General features: G+C 45.4%; 2 protein-coding genes across 5 annotated transcripts in view; one reads left to right on the forward strand and one right to left on the reverse strand.

The window, feature by feature from the left end:
- LOC310777709 (anthrax toxin receptor 1-like) overlaps nucleotides 1-17,476 on the reverse strand; it is a gene marked incomplete at both ends in the record, with an annotated part of 43,876 nt that extends 26,400 nt beyond the window's left edge. Inside the window, 7 exons of the mRNA XM_083638083.1 lie at nucleotides 344-424; nucleotides 9,022-9,090; nucleotides 11,262-11,366; nucleotides 13,152-13,233; nucleotides 13,415-13,486; nucleotides 16,207-16,278; nucleotides 17,355-17,476. Of these exons, the coding sequence (XP_083494209.1) occupies nucleotides 344-424; nucleotides 9,022-9,090; nucleotides 11,262-11,366; nucleotides 13,152-13,233; nucleotides 13,415-13,486; nucleotides 16,207-16,278; nucleotides 17,355-17,476 (603 nt within the window). The remainder of the gene's footprint in view (nucleotides 1-343; nucleotides 425-9,021; nucleotides 9,091-11,261; nucleotides 11,367-13,151; nucleotides 13,234-13,414; nucleotides 13,487-16,206; nucleotides 16,279-17,354) is intronic.
- Nucleotides 17,477-20,897: 3,421 nt separating this feature from the next.
- Nucleotides 20,898-23,510, forward strand: LOC310778471 (ubiquitin-protein ligase E3A-like; the record flags this gene model as incomplete). 4 transcript variants are annotated; one of them, XM_083638908.1, is made up of 2 exons in its annotated part: nucleotides 20,934-23,029; nucleotides 23,171-23,510. In XM_083638908.1, the coding sequence occupies 2 exons, from the start codon at nucleotides 20,949-20,951 to the stop codon at nucleotides 23,508-23,510; spliced, it is 2,421 nt and encodes an 806-aa protein (XP_083495034.1). The 4 variants fall into 4 exon arrangements, with proteins under 4 accessions (XP_083495033.1, XP_083495034.1, XP_083495035.1 ...); XM_083638909.1 differs by having other exon boundaries at nucleotides 20,934-21,260; nucleotides 22,506-23,510; XM_083638906.1 differs by having other exon boundaries at nucleotides 20,949-22,850; nucleotides 23,016-23,510.
- Between the last annotated feature and the right edge of the window lie 332 nt (nucleotides 23,511-23,842).

The following is a 23,842-nucleotide window of genomic DNA, read 5'->3' on the forward strand; positions in this document are numbered from 1 at the left end:
GACAGACAGTCAGACAGACAGACAGACAGTCAGACAGACAGACAGACAGACAGACAGACAGACAGACAGTCAGACAGACAGACAGACAGACAGACAGACAGACAGACAGACAGACAGTCAGACAGACAGACAGACAGACAGACAGACAGACAGTCAGACAGACAGACAGACAGACAGACAGACAGACAGACAGACAGACAGACAGTCAGACAGACAGACAGACAGACAGACAGACAGACAGACAGACAGACAGACAGACAGTCAGACAGACAGACAGACAGACAGATTCTGTGTGTATGAAACTCATTTGTATACAACGTGGTATGATGTGATCTGACCTCACCGAGTTAACGATGTCTTTGAGAGCGTGGAAGCCGGACAGCACCGGGAACACTTGGTCCGTGCCGTCTGCTATTTCAGCAAGCTGCAACAAAAATAAATATGATCCGTACTCAAAAAGCTCTGAATTTGAATCCAGCGCAGAACTACTGATGTATGTATCCCTCTCCACATCCCTCCACTGCTTTCCTGCCACTGACCATCCAACACTCTCGCAGAAATAGCATCGATATCATGTTTAAACAAACAAGACAGACTGACACTCTAACAGGCAGAAAAAGGCTGACTCGCGTTTAGAGTTTAGTTTAGTTTAGTTTAGTTTAGTGTCACAGTGATGAAAACCTGGATACTAGGGGTGTCACGATACACTCAGTTCACGATACGATACGTATCACGATACTGGGTTCACGATAACGATACGATACGATACGATTTTAACAATATTTTTTTAAACTTGAATAATGACAATATATGACTGGAAAAGTAGTATTTTATTTGAAATGCACAAATACAAAACATGCTGTTGTGGGAAATTGTTATTACAATAACAACTAGAAAAAACATGAGATTGGAGATAAGGCTTATCTTGAAATAGAATGAGTTACACCGTCACTTAGATTTACTTTGAACTAAAAGGTTTCTCAGCAGTATAAATTCTCATTATGCATCTTCAGTTTTTCTTCAAACTCAAACAACAAGACTTTTCTTAGTCTATTTTTTATGCATCTTCAGTTTTTCCTGTCAAGTAAACAGTTTTGCCAGAAACTCAATTGAATGGTTTCTCTCCTGTATAACTTCTCATGTGTCTCTTCAGAGACTTGTTCAACTGAACTACTTTCCACACATTGAACTTCAACAAACAAAGACGTTTCTTAGTCTATTTTTGGAAAAAAAAAAAAAAAAAAAAAAAACGCGATATGAGATTTCATCTCAACGATACATATCGTGACGTTTTACTATCGCGAAATTTCGTGGGACGATATATTGTGACACCCCTACTGGATACCATCTTGCAATGGGTTCCCGCCAGCCGTGAAACCCGGCCGCCATGTAAAACGAATGCGGGCCAGGGATGTAAAGTAGAGGGAGGGGCCTTACTCTGACCACACCCATCTTCGAACTCGCCCTGCATTTTGATGTCAACTACACACCTGTCAAGTTTTGTGACTGCATCTTGCATGGTGTGGCGCTATCGCATTCGCAAAATCTACCCACAGACAGACAGACAGACAGACAGACAGACAGACATAATGAACACCTTGCAAAGTACTCAAAACCGCTTCTGTGGTACAGTAGCCTACATTTCCAGTTCATTTTCCCTATAGATTGTTTCACGTGAATTCTGCTGCTAGGGAACTCAAGTTTATTGTCAGTTATTGTATTCGCAAATACTGCAACAATAAGGCTAGGGCCGATTTAGAATGCTTATGCTGTCAAGTTGAAATGGTAGCCATAGCCAGCCAGGTTGGTATATAAGACTATTAATAAAGAAATACAGGGTAAGATCAATAAAAAGAGATCAAGTGTGAGGAGAATAAAGATCAAGCTACATATTTACAAAGGTTTTTGAGCTTGGTTCTCTGACTGTATCTGTTCCTGCAGACCAGCAGTGTTCAGGTTCTCTGACTGTATCTGTTCCTGCAGACCAGCAGTGTTCAGGTTCTCTGACTGTATCTGTTCCTGCAGACCAGCAGTGTTCAGGTTCTCTGACTGTATCTGTTCCTGCAGACCAGCAGTGTTCAGGTTCTCTGACTGTATCTGTTCCTGCAGACCAGCAGAGTTCAGGTTCTCTGACTGTATCTGTTCCTGCAGACCAGCAGAGTTCAGGTTCTCTGACTGTATCTGTTCCTGCAGACCAGCAGAGTTCAGGTTCTCTGACTGTATCTGTTCCTGCAGACCAGCAGAGTTCAGGTTCTCTGACTGTATCTGTTCCTGCAGACCAGCAGTGTTCAGGTTCTCTGACTGTATCTGTTCCTGCAGACCAGCAGTGTTCAGGTTCTCTGACTGTATCTGTTCCTGCAGACCAGCAGTGTTCAGGTTCTCTGACTGTATCTGTTCCTGCAGACCAGCAGCGTTCTGCTTCTCTGACTGTATCTGTTCCTGCAGACCAGCAGTGTTCAGGTTCTCTGACTGTATCTGTTCCTGCAGACCAGCAGTGTTCTGGTTCTCTGACTGTATCTGTTCCTGCAGACCAGCAGTGTTCTGGTTCTCTGACTGTATCTGTTCCTGCAGACCAGCAGTGTTCAGGTTCTCTGACTGTATCTGTTCCTGCAGACCAGCAGTGTTCTGGTTCTCTGACTGTATCTGTTCCTGCAGACCAGCAGTGTTCTGGTTCTCTGACTGTATCTGTTCCTGCGGACCAGCAGTGTTCTGGTTCTCTGACTGTATCTGTTCCTGCAGACCAGCAGTGTTCAGGTTCTCTGACTGTATCTGTTCCTGCAGACCAGCAGTGTTCAGGTTCTCTGACTGTATCTGTTCCTGCAGACCAGCAGAGTTCAGGTTCTCTGACTGTATCTGTTCCTGCAGACCAGCAGAGTTCAGGTTCTCTGACTGTATCTGTTCCTGCAGACCAGCAGTGTTCTGGTTCTCTGACTGTATCTGTTCCTGCAGACCAGCAGTGTTCTGGTTCTCTGACTGTATCTGTTCCTGCAGACCAGCAGTGTTCTGGTTCTCTGACTGTATCTGTTCCTGCAGACCAGCAGTGTTCTGGTTCTCTGACTGTATCTGTTCCTGCAGACCAGCAGTGTTCAGGTTCTCTGACTGTATCTGTTCCTGCAGACCAGCAGTGTTCAGGTTCTCTGACTGTATCTGTTCCTGCAGACCAGCAGTGTTCTGGTTCTCTGACTGTATCTGTTCCTGCAGACCAGCAGTGTTCAGGTTCTCTGACTGTATCTGTTCCTGCAGACCAGCAGTGTTCTGGTTCTCTGACTGTATCTGTTCCTGCAGACCAGCAGTGTTCTGGTTCTCTGACTGTATCTGTTCCTGCAGACCAGCAGTGTTCTGGTTCTCTGACTGTATCTGTTCCTGCAGACCAGCAGTGTTCTGGTTCTCTGACTGTATCTGTTCCTGCAGACCAGCAGTGTTCTGGTTCTCTGACTGTATCTGTTCCTGCAGACCAGCAGTGTTCTGGTTCTCTGACTGTATCTGTTCCTGCAGACCAGCAGTGTTCTGGTTCTCTGACTGTATCTGTTCCTGCAGACCAGCAGTGTTCTGGTTCTCTGACTGTATCTGTTCCTGCAGACCAGCAGTGTTCTGGTTCTCTGACTGTATCTGTTCCTGCAGACCAGCAGTGTTCAGGTTCTCTGACTGTATCTGTTCCTGCAGACCAGCAGTGTTCAGGGAGACGAGGCGGTTGCTAAGAGGATCTTTTTTCTGGCAGCTGTCCAAAGCTTTCATCTCTGCTCCAGGGAGCTGGTCTGGTCACCGTCCAATTACAGGCTGATGTGATGACTTCCTCCTCAGACAGTAGTGCTGCCTGTCATTCACATGATCGCCTGCCTGCCTGCCTCCTGCTAACGCTAAAGCTTGTATTATGCTCACCCTGCCGTGAAGGGCGCGGGGGTGGGGCGAGGGCCGGGCGCGTCAAATGACGTAAATTTGTTGGCCGTGGTTGGGCGCTACCTCCGTCTGGCGCTCGCCTTGTGCATGATTTTTTTTCTAACAGCGCGAGCAGCGCACGGCTTCTCTCCAAACATGGCCGCTTTCAAGCCACTGAGCCCTGAACACTGAGCTGTGTTTTCGCCACATTTCTTGACCCATGTGGTAGGCTATAAACTTTGATTTGCAACTGTTCGTTTTTAGTCATTTCACCAAGTAAATGTGTTGTGTTGAGAGCATTATTGAGACAGATTAAAAGCAGCACAGAGTAGGCTATCAGGGCTGAGAACTGAAACGGCTTTCAGTAAAAACAAGTTTGGTGATTCCTTCATGTGCTGATGTGCGGTCATTTGAGAGTGAAAGCGCACTCAGTACTGCACATAATAGCGTTTCATTGCGACTTTTCCACGGGCTGTTCTCACTTCATTGTACAATACATGCTGATCACTTTCTGAGTATAATGGCATCAGCCCCAGTGCGAGGTCTGCACGGTGACTCACGGAGACTCGTGGGGCCCCACCCCCACGGAGCTTGGTCGAGTATAATTCAGCCTTTACGTTGACCTCCTCAGGCCGCGCACAGTGCTGCCTGTCGGCCGCTCACGCCGCCTGCCTGCCTGCTGCTAACGCTAAGCTTTTACGCTCACAACATACGCAACTTAGAAGCAATGTAGATGGGCCGTTTTGCTACCAATGGCCATGTTTATGTTAAATGCGATTCAAATACAGCTAAGACCATAATGAGGCGCAGAGCCAAATGTAAAGACCGTAGGCTACTGTTATTAGTTTGAGTGATATCAGTGAAATAGTTATAATAATTCAGATCTCTCTAGGTGTGAGAAGAATAAAAATGGTCTCATGTTATGATTGTTAGTTGGTGGAAGTTGGATTTCACAACTGACTTAAATATCGTCCTTTCTTGAGGACGATTGGTCGACATATTATTTGGACACCCCACCAAGATTCACGATTACGTTGATCGTCATTTTACAGCAAAAGTGCGTTCTCAGCTGCCCAAGTTTCCATATGTCTGCTCTGGGGGCCTGTAAAAATATAATCTTCTGTTTGTTTGTTTTGTTTGTTTTTGTTCAACCTGCACCTTGCTCTTTAACAGTAGCCTACTTAAATTAAAAACCTACACGTAAGAACAGTTAGGTAAGAACTTATAGTACAAATAGACATTTTGCATCTAGAGCAGTCACTCAGTATTCACCTTATTCTTTGCCCATACAAGGACGCTTCTGCATGACATCATTTTGTAATCGTCTTTCCGTTTTAGACACGGAAGTAGATTATGCCTACCGTAGTCATTTTTAGACTTGCCAAAAATATGTTTTCAAGTAAAAAAAAACACTGTTTTAAAGTTTTTATATTTTTTCGGATGAGAACATTCCAAATATGTGACCAGTTTATCAGAATAACGCCTATTTGGAAATATTTAACGAGCAGCGAGGACTGGGAGCGCTGGCTGTGCTGACCAGTTGGACTAGCTATCTGTCAAACCCTACTGTAGGCTACTGGCAGTGAGAAAACACTGTCGACGTGCTTTTGTAACTAACGTTAAATGCCATCCGGGTACATCCATCGGCTCCTCGCAGCAGTAACGCTATGAGCATGTAACTGAAGTTGGCCGCAGTGTAGCTGCTGAATGAAACTTCATTCATAGTGATGTTTTGTTTTGAAATTGGCCGCCAACTAGCGCTGAACCGGAAGAACAAATACAATTGCGGGTAACGCGGAAGGGAGAAAAAGTGGACGTGGTGAATAAGGTGAATAGTGTCAACTCAGCCAGACACTTTCAGGACTTTTGCGTGTCTTGTAACTTCGACAGTACTATGCTAATGCAAGTCATTTGTTTTTGGTTTGACATCTTGTGTGTGGCTGCCTGCTGCTGCAGCAGTCCACGCCTCATACAACATGATGATGTCTCCAACTGACATAATGACTTCCTCTGATAACGGTCATGAGGGATCACTGTGACAAACACACGGTCAGTTCAGATCTTCACAGAAGATAGGAAATATCACACTGCGGTGCAGAACAACTGTTTTTCAACATTTATTATAAGTTTGAGCCAATAGTCCAGGTTTCCCTCTGGGCACGTTTTCCTCCATTTACTGTTGTTTATTCTTGTCCAGTACGAAAACCAACTTCCACAGATGTTTATATTTAAAACAAAGAGTGAATGTTAAATAATAATCATAATAATAATAATAATAATCATCATCATCATCATCATCATCATAATAATAATAATCGACAACACACAGTGCAATGTGATTGGGAAAGGTAAAGTAGATGTAATCAGAAAATGGGCTTTAAATCAACGTCCCTTCCCCTAATGATTTTATTATTGGGAATACTCTGTACAATAAATGTAAATCATAAATAATGCTTTGTCTGTGATGACACTTTTAACAACTAGCACCGAGGCGTCCAATGTGCTGCAGTCCAATGTGCTGCAGTCCAATGTGCTGCAGTCCAATGTGCTGCAGTCCAATGTGCTGCAGTCCAATGTGCTGCAGTCCAATGTGCTGCAGTCCAATGTGCTGCAGTCCAGGTACTGTGGATTTTTTTTATGCATTCCGTGGCTTTTTCTCCCGCCCACTATCTCTTATAGCAGTGATCCTCACTGAGAGCCACACTAACCAGTCAAAGTCAAGAGCAGAGACACTTTTACCGCAGAACCACGCAGTAAGCGTTTGATTTAGTTTTTAGTTTATTCAATGATAAAACCAATGATAAAAATGTTAGAAACAATAAAAATCATAAAAACATTCAGACCGACTTTATATATATATATGATGTAAAAAAAAACATTCAGGCCGACAAAAATGATAAAAGTAATGAAAACATTCACACCGACTTGATTAAAAAAATATGAAAAAATTCTGATGTCCAGTCTGTCTCTCTCTGGGATGCAGCTCCACACACCTCCAGCTCAGTAAACAGCCTGTGCTTTCCTGGTCTCCACACCCAGCTCAGTAGGCTAAACCAGGGGTTCCCAAACTTTTTTTTGCCAAGGACCGGTAGATTGAGGGGCACTTTACACGAGGACGGTTTCCTATGGTGACGGGGAATTATTTTATCGTTAGTGCCTCCCTTTAAGACGGCGACGGCGAATTTGCGCTTAGGAAACGACACATTTTGAAACCACCCTCCAGAGTGAAATTCTTGGTGACGCTCCCTGCTGAGCGCTCCATGTAATCGCTCGAGACGGCTCATTACAGGAACTCTGACACACGCGACACACGCGATTACGCCATAGCCATGCGCGAGTTGGCGGCCATTTTCAAAATAAAACGTCAGTATGAATGAAGTTTGGCAACATTCAGAATTAAGCTACACTGCGGCCAACTTCAGTTACATGTTCATAACGTTACTGCTGCGAGGAGCATCCCGGTCGGCATTTAACGTTAGTTACAAAAGCACGTCGACAGTGTTTTCTCACTGCCAGTAGCCTACAGTAGGGTTTGACAGATAGCTAGTCCGACCGGTGTCAGCACAGTCAGCGCTCCCGGTCCTCGCTGCTCGTTAAAAATTTCCAATAGGCGTTATTCTGATAAACTGGTCACATATATGTTACGTTCTCACCCAACAAATATTAAAACTTTAAAACAGTTTGGGGTTTTTTTAGCTTGAAAACAGCTTTTTGGCAAGTCTAAATGACTGCGGTAGGCGTACTCTACTTCCGTGTTTAAAACCGAAAAGACGATTACGAAATGACGTCATGCAGAAGCATCCTTGTATGGGCAAAGAATAAGGTGATCACACTGCCACCTAGCGACCTGGCATGTACATTACGGCATTTTAAAAATTCAACAGCGCTCATGTAAACAGGGAGAAGGTGTGAAGGAAAAGGTGTGAAGGAAACGCTATTGTGTCGTTTCTTCCAGAAACTGTCCTCGTGTAAAGGGCCCCATAGATGGAAAAAAAGTCACGGACCGGTTGTCAATTTTATTTTATTTTTTATTTTTATTTTTTTACATAGACTATAATATTATAGGCTGTGTGGTAGTTGAAACATAGTTTCAAGTTGACATTTATTTATGTTTGTAGTTTGTAAAAAAGAAAAGAAAAAAAAGAAAAGAAATTGGACCGGGCTCGCGCATCAGGGATCTAGGTCTTTTATAGTATCACTGTAATGACCAGCCCCGCCCCCTCCTCCTCCCCCCAGCACTCCAGCCCCGCCCCCTCCTCCTCCCCCCAGCACTCCAGCCCCGCCCCCTCCTCCTCCCTCCAGCACTCCGGTAAGAGCGCTGGAGGAAGGGGGGGACAGCACCCTCTCTGTGTTTTCCAGGACCTCTTCGCTTACAAATTAACCACTGGTCAACAGTAAGCCCCTTTAGCAAGCTGAAATAGTCCAAGGTGACCTAAATTACTAACACAAAAATGCAGACTAAAACACGGACTGACTGACAGGGACTGACCGCATCAAAGCCTGTTAAAATGCAGACCAAAGCACAGACTGACTGACAGGGACTGACCGCATCAAAGCCTGTTAAAATGCAGACTAAAGGCCAGGAGTAGACACACACAAAGAACACACAACCTCGAAACACCTGTACCTTGGTCAGAAACATTTTGGCCACATCCCAAACTAATTCTCTCTCTCTCTCTCTCTCTCTCTCTCTCTCTCTCTCTCTCTCTCTCACACACACATACACACACGCCCTCTCTCTCTCTCTCTCTCTCACTCCCTCTCTCTCTACAGTAGCTCTCTCACTCACACACTAAAACAAACAAAATGTCAGTGATCAAACTGCTTGGTTCTCCCTTCCTGAATACATGTGGAAACCGAACCTGATGGAGAAAGTAAGTGGCAAGCAAAGAAAAAACAACGGCGGGCACGGTGGCGCAGTGGCAGCGCTGTCGCCTCATAGCAAGAAGGTCCTGGGTTCGATGCCCGCCTGGGCGCCGAGGGTGCATCCTCAGTGCCTACTGCCCAGGTGGGGTCGTCAAAAGGTCCTTTCTGTGTGGAGTTTGCATGTTCTCCCGGGCCGTGCTCCCCTGGGGCTTTCCTCCAGATAGGAACCCCCGCTAAGAAAGAAGGGACAAACAACAGAAGAGAGGAAGGTGATCCTACCTGTTTGTGGTCAAAGTCCATGATCCCGACACAGTAAACTCTGGCCCCGAAGCCACGGGCTTTGTCTGCCTGAGGAGGAGAAACACAATGTTTATCCACATATCTAGCTTCTTCTTTCATTTTGTCTCAAACTAGTAGTGAGCACGCTCAATCCAATGAGCAAACCTGGATGCAGGAGCCAACAAGAACAGGCCAGCACACTAAAATGTCCTTTCAAAAGTGTCATATCAAGTGGTCTGGGACAGACAGCAGCAGCAACCACTCCTTCTTTCTGCCCAATTCTACTTGGCCAATCCCCCCTCTGCTGTCACGGGGTCGTTGCTCCACCCCCTCTGCCGATCTGGGGAGAGTTGTAGATTAAGCACATGCTTCCTCCGATACATGTGCAGTCGCCAGCCGCCGGCAGAACGTAGCGCTTAAGAGGATGGCGCTATGCCCCCCAGTTCCCCTCCACCACTGCCGGGAGGTACCACTGCCGGGATTGATTGATTGATTTTTATTTAGTACAAGAATATTACATACAGAATGTAACAGAAAGTAGTACAAGGATAAAAACACAGACAGTTGTTCAACTGATTTCCACTGTGGTCCCAAGAAAGATACAAAGAACATTTAAGACATCTGTACAATATAAAAGGTACATATGAAGAGTCAGATGCACAAAGAGACAAAAGTTCTTCCGGAAAGACGCAAAGCCTCCAAGGACACAATTCCTTGCAAATGACGCTTCACGGCCTTCCTGAAGCCTGTAACAGTGGGAGAGCTTTGAATTGTCCTAGGCAAGGCGTTCCACAGCCGGCAGGCCGTATACATAAAGCCACTCTGTGAATAGGAGCCTTTTTTGGGCTCATAAATTGAGAGTGGTCCAGACCGTAGCTGCCGTCCGTGGACCTGGTCGTGAAGGACAATGCCAGAGCATAGATAACTGGGAGCAGTTCAGTTTATCATTCTGTACATATGTCCCAGTTTCAGGAAAGAGACCCTCTGCTCCACAGGAAGCCATCCCATTCTTTTAAAATGCGAAGGCTCAATATGGGTTCTAGGCGGCAAATTCAAGACCAGTCTAATTGTCTTGTTCTGGCTAGTTTGTAGCATGTGTTTACTTTTTGCAGTAACACCACTGTACCAGTATGTACTTGCATAATCATAACGACTAAGAATCATGCAATTTGTGAGCAATTTCATGGTTTCCCGGGACAAAAACACCTTCTTTCGGTGCAGAAATTTTACCCGAGCGCCCCGGGATGTACCACTGCCGGGAGGTACCACTGCCGGGAGGTACCACTGCCGGGAGGTACCACTGCCAAGATGTACCACTGCCGGGAGGTACCACTGCCGGGAGGTACCACTGCAGGAAGGTACCACTGCCGGGAGGTACCACTGCCGGGAGGTACCACTGCCGGGAGGTACCACTGCCGGGATGTACCACTGCCGGGAGGTACCACTGCCGGGAGGTACCACTGCCGGGGTGTACCACTGCCGAGATGTACCACTGCCGGGAGGTACCACTGCCGGGAGGTACCACTGCAGGAAGGTACCACTGCCGGGAGGTACCACTGCCGGGAGGTACCACTGCCGGGAGGTACCACTGCCGGGATGTACCACTGCCGGGAGGTACCACTGCCGGGAGGTACCACTGCCGGGGTGTACCACTGCCGGGAGGTACCACTGCCGGGAGGTACCACTGCCGGGAGCTACCACTGCCGAGATGTACCACTGCCGGGAGGTACCACTGCCGGGGTGTACCACTGCCGGGAGGTACAACTGCCGGGGTGTACCACTGCCGGGAGGTACCACTGCCGGGAGGTACCACTGCCGGGAGGTACCACTGCCGGGAGGTACCACTGCCGGGGCCCGGGAGGTACCACTGCCGGGAGGTACCACTGCCGGGGTGTAGGCGTTGGTAGGTGAGTGCTTTTACCTCTCCACTACCCAGACGCCCTGTGCCTCATGTTCTACACATTCCCCTGTAATTCAGCCTGGAATGTTTGCTGTCTTTGGAGCTCCACTAGAATTTAAAATATATTTCTGTGGGTTTGAACAAAAGCTTGTCTGTGAAACATCTTTATAACGATGGCCACACACAAGGACCTTACGGTAGAAGTGGTAGGGTGTGTATGTGCGTGCGTGCGTGTGTGTGTGTGTGTGTGTGTGTGTGTGTGACACGTGTGTGTGTGTGTGTGTGTGTGTGTGACACGTGTGTGTGTGTGTGTGTGTGTGTGTGTGTGTGTGTGTGTTACCTCCTGTACGGTCAGTTCGTAGGGATAGACCTCCAGCTTGCCGTCAGTCAGAGCGACGATGATGCTGGATGACCTGGTGGTCTGAGTCTTCATCTGCTCCCACACCTGAGCAACAACACGTCAGACAGACACAAAGGGGGCAGTGTTTCAAATAAACAAACAAGACAAACAGGCTCAGACAAAGGAAAAGAAAGAAGAAGAAAAAAAGAATACATACGTCTTTGACATTTAGCATTTTAACGTGGTGCTACCAGCCGCATAAGGCTTGTACAAGATATTGTCCATGGGATCTTACGCAAGGGGTCCATGGGAAACCAGCCAGGCAAGCCGTCTATCAGCCCTAACCTCAGTCACTAGTCATTCTTAACCTCAGTCACTAGTCATTCTTAACCTCAGTCACTAGTCATTCTTAACCTCAGTCACTAGTCATTCTTAACCTCAGTCACTAGTCATTCTTAACCTCAGTCACTAGTCATTCTTAACCTCAGTCACTAGTCATTCTTAACCTCAGTCACTAGTCATTCTTAACCTCAGTCACTAGTCATTCTTAACCTCAGTCACTAGTCATTCTTAACCTCAGTCACTAGTCATTCTTAACCTCAGTCACTAGTCATTCTTAACCTCAGTCACTAGTCATTCTTAACCTCAGTCACTAGTCATTCTTAACCTCAGTCACAAGTCATTCTTAACCTCAGTCACAAGTCATTCTTAACCTCAGTCACTAGTCATTCTTAACCTCAGTCACTAGTCATTCTTAACCTCAGTCACTAGTCATTCTTAACCTCAGTCACTAGTCATTCTTAACCTCAGTCACTAGTCATTCTTAACCTCAGTCACTAGTCATTCTTAACCTCGTCAAAGTAGGCCAAAAAGGGCCTTCTAAATCTTTGTTCACACCGAGATATTTATCTTTCTCCCTGTCGCTCGATTCAACCCTTTGGAATCGCTCTGTCGCCGTGTTTAAATCGCTCGTCAACAGGCACAAGAATTGATGGACATCTGGGGGCTATAACGTTACGCAATGTCATGATGTTTGTCCACTACAAGCTAAGCCTATCAGCGTGCTCCTAACGCGAGCTTGTGTATCTATACCGGTAGTACAAACTTCACTTCATGTCAGTTGTCAGTCTGTCAATGCGGTTTGTTGCCACACTAATAAACCAGCGGTTTGTTCCAAGCCAGTGTGATCCTTGACTCACACGGCAGCCAATCAGCGTTGAGCAGCAAGCGACTTTTGCCAGCGAAATTTCGCTCGAGTTGGAATATTTAATCTCGGGCGACGAGCGATTCGTTATCGCTCGGACTTCCAGCGATTTTTCTCCCGGGCGAATATACGCTCAATCGCTCGTTTGCATTGACTTTGTACGCAAACTCGATGCCAGCGAAAAACCTTTAAGAGGTCGGTGTGAACGCACCTTAAGCGAGTTGGCTCTCAGGAACCTCTGTCTCTCCATCTGTATAACAGAGATCAGCCACACCTGAAAAGAAGGTGAGGAGGAGGAGGACTTCCATTCCTTCAGAATGAGTCTTTTGGCGACAGCTGTCCCCAGTGTCGAGAGATTGCTGCACGGCTGTAGGGAAGTTCAGAGAAGACTCAGAGCAGCCGAAGATGGCGAGTTCTACAAAGAGTGCTTCTGTCAAGGGTCCAGAGGGGTCTGTCCCCATAGTGAGAAGCTCTCGGTCCGTATGATCATTTTTATTTACCCTTTATTTAACCAGATAAAGGCTTGAGATCAAAGAACTATTTTTTTCGAGCAACACCTGGCCAAAAATAAAATAAATAAATAAAAGCACTGATATACAGTATACTGTATACTTCCTGCAAAGCAATCAGCATGTTATGGCTCAGATCAAGAAACAGGAAGTGGCGTTCACACCAAAGTGTCGTACCGCTTTCATGCCTTCATGCATGTACGTTTCACCTGCGGGTTTGATCTGGCTCAGTTGCTTCAAACCCTCCTCTATCTGTGACCTGCAGGGGGAGACAGACAGCACTGTCTGACACTGCAGCTTAAAGAGACAGACAGACGGAGAGACAGACAGACAGACAGACAGACAGACAGACAGAGAGACAGACAGACAGACAGACAGAGAGAGAGAGAGAGAGAGAGACAGACAGACAGACAGACAGACAGAGAAGTGGAAGATGGTACCTGTCTCCAGTTAGTGGCAGGATTACAGCTGCTCTGGATGAAAAGACAATGTAGGAAACCCTCATCCTAGGACTGGAACACACACACACACACACACACACACACACACACACACACACACACACACACACACACACACACACACACACACACACACACACACACACACACACACACACACACACACACACACACACACACACACACACACACACACACACACACACAGGCAGAGTGGAGTGTGTGAATCTGACCTGCCTCACAAAGGCCAACAGAGGTGATTGTGTATGTGCTCGAGAGATCAAAGCTTGTAACTGGTTTGGGATTTCATATCAACGTGATTTATTGATCAGCCTAATACCTAAAATACACTACAAGAGTTTCCCTCCGATTTGACATAGGATTTCCAGTTGGGCTCAGTCTGTCTTTGTTGACTCTAGTCTGCAGTTGTTGTGGGCAGTTGTTATAGCAGCAAAATCTGTTAGTGTATTATGGTTACACATTTCTAATCATCAAGTGTAAACTACCTCCCGACTCCAGTCAGAGCCAGTCGGAGCCACAACGATTATATCAAACATGTTTGAATTTCTCTTGTAGTGTAAACTGGTTCAACGACCCGACTCAACTCAACTCAACTCACACGTGCATGTGGAATCCCCTCAATATCCAATGAAAAACTAGGAGGCAATGAGCCAAAAGCTGTCAAATAACAATATATATTTCTGATACCGAGGCACACGTGAATGAGGGAAGCAAAGACGCTATGCCAGTTGCTCACGGTTAAGTGAGAAAGAATAAAACCGAAACGAATTTCAAAATAAAAGTATACCATTGCAACCGTTTTGTGTGTGATCCGAAATACCCTAAAGAACTTGTTCAAAAACTTTGTTCGGTACGTCCATTTCTGATTCAGTTTCCGCTGCTTGTTTCCTGTCTAGGGCGGGATCTAGGCCGGAAACAGGCCGAGTGACAAAATCCCTTGTAAACGGAGGCCAGGCTCTTTCTCGCTGAGAAGAGCCTGGTGACGCGAGGTTACCCTAACCGTGACAGTGTCCATGTCTACAGAGACACTGCGTAACGCGTCATCATTCAGAAACCACGCTCAAGACGGGGGAAAACAGAAAGCCCCCCTCCAATCCTGGCGTTCTCCTATGTCACGTGCATGGTTGCGTGTTGCAGAAAAAGATTGTATATACGGAAGATGAACACTCCAAATTACTTCCTTGACAGCTAGATCCACATTTTTCTTCTCGCCAATTCTCAATGGCTTCCTTGTTTTGCTCAGGAGTACAACAACACTTTAACTGGCGATTTTTTACATTTGTTGTCTGCGCAGCTTTTAACACAACAGCTTTTAGCTAGGTTTAATTCAAGGAAAATGACGCTGGTGTGTGGAAATGAACGGAGCCTTTCCCCCGTGATGGGCGTGGCCTATTTCATGCAGTGTCTCTATACCGGTGAAGGTGTAAACCTCTCTGTTGTGGTCTCCACGAACATCTGTGCTGGGTGTGCTGCTCCTACATTTAGTAGCCGGTTATTAAGACTAAAAATATCTCACTCACACACACACGCACGCACGCACACGCACACACACACACACACACACGCACACATGCACACATGCACACACACGCACACACACACCCTCCTTTCCGTCTGCAGAGGTATTTTGTAGCAGTTGGTGGTCCAACATGAGGTCTGCTGCCTGAAATAGAAAGGCCTTTTCCCCTTTTGTTTGTATTGCAATTAAAATACTGATACTGTGTAAACAGCCTGACAAATGATTGACTAATTACTTGGGCAAGTTACTTTCAAAATGTAATATATTAGTTACTTAGTAAGTAATATGTTACTTTACACTATCACTGTCTGTGTAGAGTTACTCGTTACTTATTACACTACTTTTGCATTACTTCCACCAAAATAGCAGCAGTAGCACAATGACATCGCCGCCCCGGATCCATCCCGAAAAATAATTTTAAACCATCTTGAAGTCAGTGTAAACCGTCCAAAATTCTAAATGTTATCCTTTTCCTTTGTTGTTATTGTCATCTACAGTATAGTGGTTATTTGCATAAAAACACACAATTTGATTAGGAAATTATTATATCTTTATTTCAATATTTGCTTTGATAAAAACTAAATTTAACTCAATTTGTAACTTCTGTTAGGCTACTTGACAAAGTACTGGTATAATATTACTGAAATCCTAATCTCTCGAGACAGACTTTTGACTTCGAATCTGTCGACAGGCTCCGTCAAAAGGGGTGTAACAGCGCTCGCAAGCATGCTGCGCTTTACCCGATCAAAATGAAGTGAACGTGACCGGTGTGCAGTCAAAACGTACCACTTTCAGCATGTAGCAAGTTACTACTTGCTAGCAACGAGCTAGAGTTGTTGTTGTTGTTTCATAGCGACGGAGGGATTTGAGAGCGACACCCAGGGAGCGGAAAAGAAATGCATTAATGGGCAGAGCCGGTCGGTTGGAGCCAATGGCAGAGCTTGCAGGGAGCGGAAACTATTTTCTTCCGCTTCCGACCGCGCCTCTTGTTGCACCACATTGAAACGGGGCTGCTGCCCCCAGAGGTTAGAGATTTAAAAAAAAAAAATACCGATGGGTTCCTAGATTTCTGAAATCCTAATGGTAATAAGTTATATTACTGAGTTACTGCTAAAAGTAATATATTACATGCAATATGATACTTTTGTAATGAGTTACCCCCAACACTGCTAATGACTACTGTAGCTGGTTCAATAGAATAGAATAGAAGAGCATCAAGACTCCAGTTTACCTGACAAACCTGTAGGTGAGCTGCTCCACAAACCCGTAGATCTCGCCCCAGTGCTCCGACACACTGCCTGACCTGCAGAGACAAATCACACGCACCCACACACACAGCCTGCAGCAACTCCATATCACAATGAAACGTCCTAGATATTAAATTGATACTGGACTCTTAATTTCTTCTGACTTGACTTGAGACTGACTTGAGAGTTGGGGACTCAGCAAAAAGTCAATTCTTCTGCACGCTAAATAACAGAGAATCACCTCTCAGTTTATTCTGTTATTGTCGGTTAAAATTTGAAAGTATCTTTTTGCGTTTATTCTGTTATTGTCGGTTAATATTGAAAGTATTTTTTTGCTTTCCCTACCCCTTAAAGGAACACTCCGCCCATTTTCAACCAGCTTTGTATCATTAGAACATCAGTAGTATATCAGAAAACTGTAAACGGTTTTGAAGTCTGTCATTTAATTTGACAGTTATTGAGTGTTAAAGCGTGGACCAGTGACATCACTGGTCCACACTAACTCAAATTAATAACTCATTAACTCAAATCAACTCTTAATAACTGTCAAACTAGATGAATGATGAATAGTTTGACAGTTATTGAGAGTTGATTTGAGTTCATTAGTTATTAATTTGAGTTAGTGTGGACCAGTGATGTCACTGGTCCACACTTTAACACTCAATAACTGTCAAATTAAATGACAGACTTCAAAACCGTTTACAGTTTTCTGATATACTACTGATGTTCTAATGATACAAAGCTGGTTGAAAATGGGCGGAGTGTTCCTTTAATAACAGAATACACTGAGAATAGATGATCTCTGGAGGCAGACGACTCACACTCACCCCTGTTCGTAATAGAAAACATCAGAATAAAGCTGTCAAACATGTAGCTAGCAGCAGGGGAGCATGCACAACTAAACACAGCCATAAATGGATACATTGAGGAGCGACTCAAAGACAGCTCTCCACTGACACAAAGTAGCTAGCCTGCAAAGGTTTTATATTGGGAAAGGGAATGGATTAAAAACAATATTTATCTCTCTCTCTCTCTCTCTCTCTCTCTCTCTCCCTCTCTCTCCCTCTCTCTCCCACACACACACACACACACACACACACACACACACACACACACACACACACTCACCCACCTGTCTAAAACAAAGTAAATATCAAACGCTCCGTCGCAGGAGGGGTCGTCGCCTTCACACAGCGATGACTTCACACAGACACTGAGGAGGAAGAGCAGGACTCTGCGCCAGATCCGATCCATAATCAATCAAACAACCAATCAAACAACGCATCGACAGAAAGAGTCACAGCGGGACAGTAGAGTTCCTTCAGTCTGCTCACATGTTAAAAACAGCATCACTCAGTCAGTCTGCCCGGGCGGGTTGCGGCGGGTGGAAACAGTGCTGCTGGAGAAGAGCAACAATAAGCACTTCCGGTGACCATTTTTCAGAGTAAAAGAACCTTTTTGCACAAGCATAGAGCACACAGAAGCCTTTGGAAAATGATAAATTTGCACATTAAAACAATAAACCAAGCATTTAAATAAAGCCATACAATACAAATTATGTTTCTGTATAACAATAATTGTTTTAATAACATTGAGAACATTCTTCTCAGTATCTAAATGGGTAAATGCTGTTCACTGGACTGCATAGCCTTTACAAATTGGACACTGGACAGGTGCGTGTTCAAAGTGGCAGCTTGCCAAACATAGCCTTAGCCTATGCACACGCTCAGGAAGACCTCCACTATGACATCATATTGTCAGCTAAGCTCGGGAGGAGTAAAAAAAAACATGGCAGGCCGTCAAACCCACCCAGAGGTTACTCATAGTGGCTGAGTTTCCCAACAAAGAAGCTTCTTAAGAGTTAAGAAGCTTCTTAAGGAGTTAAGAAGGCTCCAAAGAAGTGTTTCCCAAACGCCTTCTTAACAGTCGAGAAAAATAAAAAAAAATAGAAGGCTCTTAAGAAGCATCTTAACTGGAGCGGCTCACTTGATGGCACTCTGAGCCCAGCAGTGGGCCACGACTCAGTGGTTGAGAAACACTGTTAACACCTAATCATGGTCATGTTAAACTTTATTAAACATTATTTATTTCAGACATGGACTGCAGTTCAAATTGCTTTATATACACAGCATACAACAAAACAGAGAAACACTACAGAATTTAAGCGACCTTGGGTTCTGTGAAAGGTGCTATATAAATCCACAACATTATAAAAGTAATCCATTCTGATTAGAGGAATATAGCCTACGGTAAAACATTTAAAACACAAGTAACCATACATACAGGGGAGATTTTCAAGTGTTCCCTAATTTTAAACACTAAAGGGTACATGAAAGAAAGGAAAAAGGGAAAAACACAAGAGGAACAGTGGACACAAGTATCTCCTTTTGCCTGACGCGGCTGGATCTGCCAGTGTTTTGTCATTAAGAAGGTGTTAAGAAGGCTCCAGACCCTTCTTACAAAACCTTCTTAACGAAAGATCATCTTAGCGCTAAGAAGCTTTTGGGAAACGCAGCCTTCTTAACGGAGGATAATTGGAAGATAATTTTAGGCTAAGAAGCAATCGGGAAACGCGTTGGCTTCGTTGGCTTCTTACGGGAGCCTTAAGAAGGGTCAAAGAAGCTTCTTAGCGCTAAGAAGCTTTTGGGAAACGCATGCCTTCGTAAAGAAGCAATTGGGAAACGCGTTTGCTTCTTAAGGGGGCCTTAAGAAGGGTTGAATTAGCTTCTTAGCGCAAAGAAGCTTTTGGGAAACCCAGCCAGTGACATTTTCTTACAAATATTGGACACTGTAGGCCCCTGTGTCGAAAGTGGCAGCACAAACGATAGGCTATATGCACACGCTCAGGAAGACCTCCTCTATCACATCACATCACACTGTCAGCTAACAAAAAAAACATGGCAGGCCGTCAAACCCACCTAATATTTAGAAATGGGTTCGTTTGACCTGACGGCTACTTGTAGGCTACTTCTAGAAATGTCAAAAGCATTACAATTTACACTATGATAAATGGAGAATGCATGTACATGTATACTAAATTTGATTTGCAACAGTTGAGTTTAATTTAAATTTAAAATTTTGTATTGGATATTTCACTGGTCTGAGTGTGTGTGTGTGTGTGTGTGTGTGTGTGTGTGTGTGTGTGTGTGTGTGTGTGTGTGTGTGTGTGTGTGTGTGTGTGTGTGTGTGTGTGTGTGTGTGTGTGTGCTTGTGCATGTGCGTGTCACCTACTTGATCATCTTGTCTCTTGCACCCCATTTGCACCTGGTTTTTAAATGTGAGCTGCATCCGGATTAGTTATCTGGATGTTATCTGGATAAGGAAAAATGCATGCTAATGAAAGGTGTAAATGCACAGTGATCAGGATGTGATCAGATCTGCCTGACCACATCTGGAGGTAGTCTGGCTCACATTGTGTCCAGATCTCTTTTACCCCATTTAGGCCTACATCTGATTTTTTTTAATGCCACCATTATCCAGATAACTTATACGGATACAGATTGCATTTAAAAACCCTGTGTAAATAGGCTGTTGGTGTCTTCCAAGAGGCCAATCAGGTCCTGCAGCTATTGACCAGTCCAGCGTGACGTGAGCAGGAGGTTTCTGCACACGTACCGTCTCCTTTGTATTTGTTCTGCTGGTCTATTTTCATTCAAACATTAAATGGGAGGTTCATCTCAGTGTTCTTATGTTCATTATGTTGGGTCTCATAGGTAGATTTCTACTTACATTTTTATTGTAAAACCGAACTTTATCATGCTTTTATTTTGTAGGCAAAATCACCAAACCGGAAGTAAAATTCCTGCTGGAGCTAAGAAAATTCCTGCTCACGGGAACCGACAGTTTACAATGCTACTGTGACCACGCCACACATAAATGGTTGATAATGAAATAAGCGGGGCGGGGCGCACGCAGCGGCTGCTGCAGGCAGGGTCAAGTTGGATAGAATAGTACACACACAATGTCCATTCAAAAAACCTTAAATTAAACAATAAAAGTCCTGGCAAAGGGAAAATCAGATCATAATAACAGTTTAATAATAATAATAATAATAATAATAATAATAATAATAATAATAATAATAATAATAATAATAATAATAATAATAATAATAATAGGCTAATTGGAGAGCTGTCTGGGTGTCTGTCTGTCTGTCCGGGGTTGCTTCGATCGTTTCCAACATTTGCCAACACTTTTCAGGGGTCTGGCATGAATCTGGTGCAGGGGGGGAACTGAAAACATTTGTCCACACTACAGCGATGTTTTATGTTGACCAATCCCAGCTCATGCTACATGTATTGTGATTTTAGTATTTTTAGATTATTTTTGGTTTTCTTTCTTTTGATTGTTTTTGGTTTTATTGAGATTTGTTACATGTGTTATATGTCTTATGTCATGTATGTTGTGTGTGGACCGCAGGAAGAGTAGCTGCTACGTCAGTGGCAGCTAATGGGAAACCGAATAAACGAATATGATAATAATTATATAAAATAATAAGAATTACCGATGATGACAGCTCTGGTAACGACTTGTGACATGACACCACTGATGACATCACAATTGAAGTCATAGACATTGTGACATCACTGATGGCTCGACTGACATCACCGATGACATCAGAATTGAGGTTATAGACAGAGGATAGATGCCACCACAGGCCGAGAGATAAGGAGGACACGACAGAGAATCCGAGGAGCCCGGAATGGAAAACCCAGAAGCAAGCAGAATGAAGCGAGCAGCTGCCAAACATCTCATAGAGCGCTATTACCATCAATTAACTAAGGGCTGTGGAAATGACTCGTGCTCTAACGTATGGTGTGCCTCATCAATGGGCTTCCACCGCATGGACAACAACGCCACAGCGGTCAAGGCCCTGGAGCTGTACAAGGTCAATGCCAAAGTGTGTGACCCCCATCCCTCAAAGAAAGGCACTACTACCTTGGCATACCTTGAGAGCAGTGCTCACAACAACTCAGCCTGCAGCAACAGGAAAATGAACCATAAAGATGTCCATTCTGTAAGGGATGATTTCAAAGATGTGATTTACCTGACAGAGGAGAAAGTGTATGAGATCTTGGACATCTGTGGAGAGAAGGAGGATTATTCCCCTCTGACCCGAGTAATAGGGCGAGTGTTCTCCAGTGCCGAGGGTCTGGTGCAGAGCTTCCGGAGGTCCAAACCTCACACCAAGGAGGAGCTTAATTCCCTCCAAGGTAAGGACGAGGATGAGAAGCAGGCAGCCGTTTGTTCTACCACAGCTATGGAGGAGGACTCCCCTGCTTCCTCTTCCACATCAAGGCTCGGCGAGAGCTCGTTGGGGAACAATGATACCCAAAAGCTGGGCCCTGATGAGGTGTCAGTGGACATTGAAGCAGTGCGGCGGGTCTACGAGTGCCTGCTATCCAACGAGAAGATCGAAGTGGCCTTGCTGAATGCATTAGTCTACTTGTCGCCCAACGTAGAGTGCGACCTGACGTACCACAACATGTACTCACGAGACCCACACTACCTAAACCTGTTTGTCATAGTGATGGAGAACAGCAACCTCCACAGCCCAGAGTACCTGGAGATCGCCCTTCCACAGTTCTGCAAGGCCTTGAGCAAGCTGCCATTGTCCACCTTGGCCAGGCTGGTGCGCCTGTGGTCTCACTACAGCGCTGATCAGATCAGGCGCATGATGGAGACCTTCCAGCAGCTCATCACGTATAAGGTGATCAGCAACGTGTTCAACAGCTGCAACCTGGTCAACGACGATGACGCAGTGGTAGCGGCCACCAAGTGCTTGAAGATCGTCCACTATGCAAACTTGCTGGGTGGTGACCTGGACCCAGAACAAAATGAGGAAGAGGACGAGGAGCCCATCCCAGAATCCAGTGAGCTGGCCCTGCGGGAGCTGCTCGGTGAGGAACAGTGCAAAAAGAAGGGGCCGCGAGTGGACCCGCTGGAGACGGAGCTGGGTGTCCGCACCAACGACTGCCGCCGGCCACTCATCCCCTTTGAGGAGTTTGTCAATGAGCCTCTCAACGAGGTGCTGGAGATGGGCAATGACTACAGCTTCTTCAAAGTGGAGACAAAAAACAAGTTCTCCTTCATGACCTGTCCCTTCATCCTCAATGCCGTCACCAAGAACCTCGGCCTGTATTATGACAACCGCAAGCGCATGCACAGCGAAAGCTGTATGACCGTGCTCTACAGCTTGTTGCAGGGACAGCAGCTCAACCCCTACCTGAGGCTCAAAGTGCGCCGAGACCACATCATTGACGATGCCTTGGTCAGGCTGGAAATGATAGCGATGGAGGATCCTGCACACTTAAAGAAGCAGCTATATGTGGAGTTCGAAGGAGAGCAAGGTGTCGATGAAGGAGGTGTTTCCAAAGAGTTCTTTCAGCTTGTGGTGGAGGAGATCTTCAACCCAGATATTGGCATGTTCACATACGATGAGGGTACCAAACTTTTCTGGTTCAACGCCTCCTCATTTGAGAATGAGGGCCAGTACACGCTGATCGGCATCGTTCTGGGCCTGGCCATCTACAACAACTGCATCCTGGACGTCCACTTTCCCATGGTGGTCTATAGAAAGCTGATGGGCAAGAAGGGAACTTTCAAAGACCTGGCTGACTCCAACCCGGTCCTGTACCAGAGTCTGAAGGAGCTGCTGGAGTATGAGGGCAACGTGGAGGAGGACATGATGATCACCTTCCAGATCTCCCAAACAGACCTTTTTGGGAACCCACTCATGTATGACTTGAGGGAAAATGGGGACAAGATCCCAGTCACAAATGACAACAGAAAGGAGTTTGTGGCTCAGTATGCAGAGTATATGCTGAACAAAAGTGTGGAGAAGCAGTTTAAGGCCTTCAGGAGAGGCTTCCACATGGTCACAAATGAGTCGCCGTTGAAGTATCTATTCCGGCAAGAGGAGATTGAGCTCCTGATTTGTGGAAGCAGGAACCTAGACTTCATGGCACTCGAAGAAGCAACAGAATACGATGGTGGTTACAACAGGGATTCTCAGATCATCAAGGAGTTTTGGGAGACATTGCACTCATTTGGCGAGGAGCAGAAGTGTCTGTTCCTGCAGTTCACGACCGGCACTGACCGGGCACCCGTGGGTGGGCTGGGCAAGCTGAAGATGATCATCATCAGGAATGGCACGGACGTCGACAGGTTACCCACGTCCCACACTTGCTTTAATGTGCTAATGTTGCCCGAGTACAGCAGCAAGGAGAAGCTGAGAGAGAGGCTGCTGAAAGCCATCACCTATGCCAAAGGCTTTGGCATGCTCTGAGCCCAAGACACTGCAAAAGGGCCTTTATCTAAACGCCCTTAAAGTGATAATATGGAAGATTTCAGTTTTGTTCTCTTGGGTGACACCTATTGGTGATTAGTGGTAATTGCAGGTGAAATCCAAACAGTCTTATTATGTGACATTACTCAGTTTGTTCGGCCATAGTAACCACCCGTAATGCTAGCAGAGACCGGAAAAAAGGAGCTTGTTATCCTACTTCACACAAGAGTTGTCAGGAACCTACAGTAACCTGCAGAGTGAGTCTATTGTGTTAGCTCCGCCCACCCTGTGAACCTACAGTAACCTACAGAGTGAGTCTATTGAGTTAGCTC

Source organism: Poromitra crassiceps (assembly GCF_964638095.1).
Source record: "Poromitra crassiceps genome assembly, chromosome: 6".
Classification (NCBI taxonomy): domain Eukaryota; kingdom Metazoa; phylum Chordata; class Actinopteri; order Beryciformes; family Melamphaidae; genus Poromitra; species Poromitra crassiceps.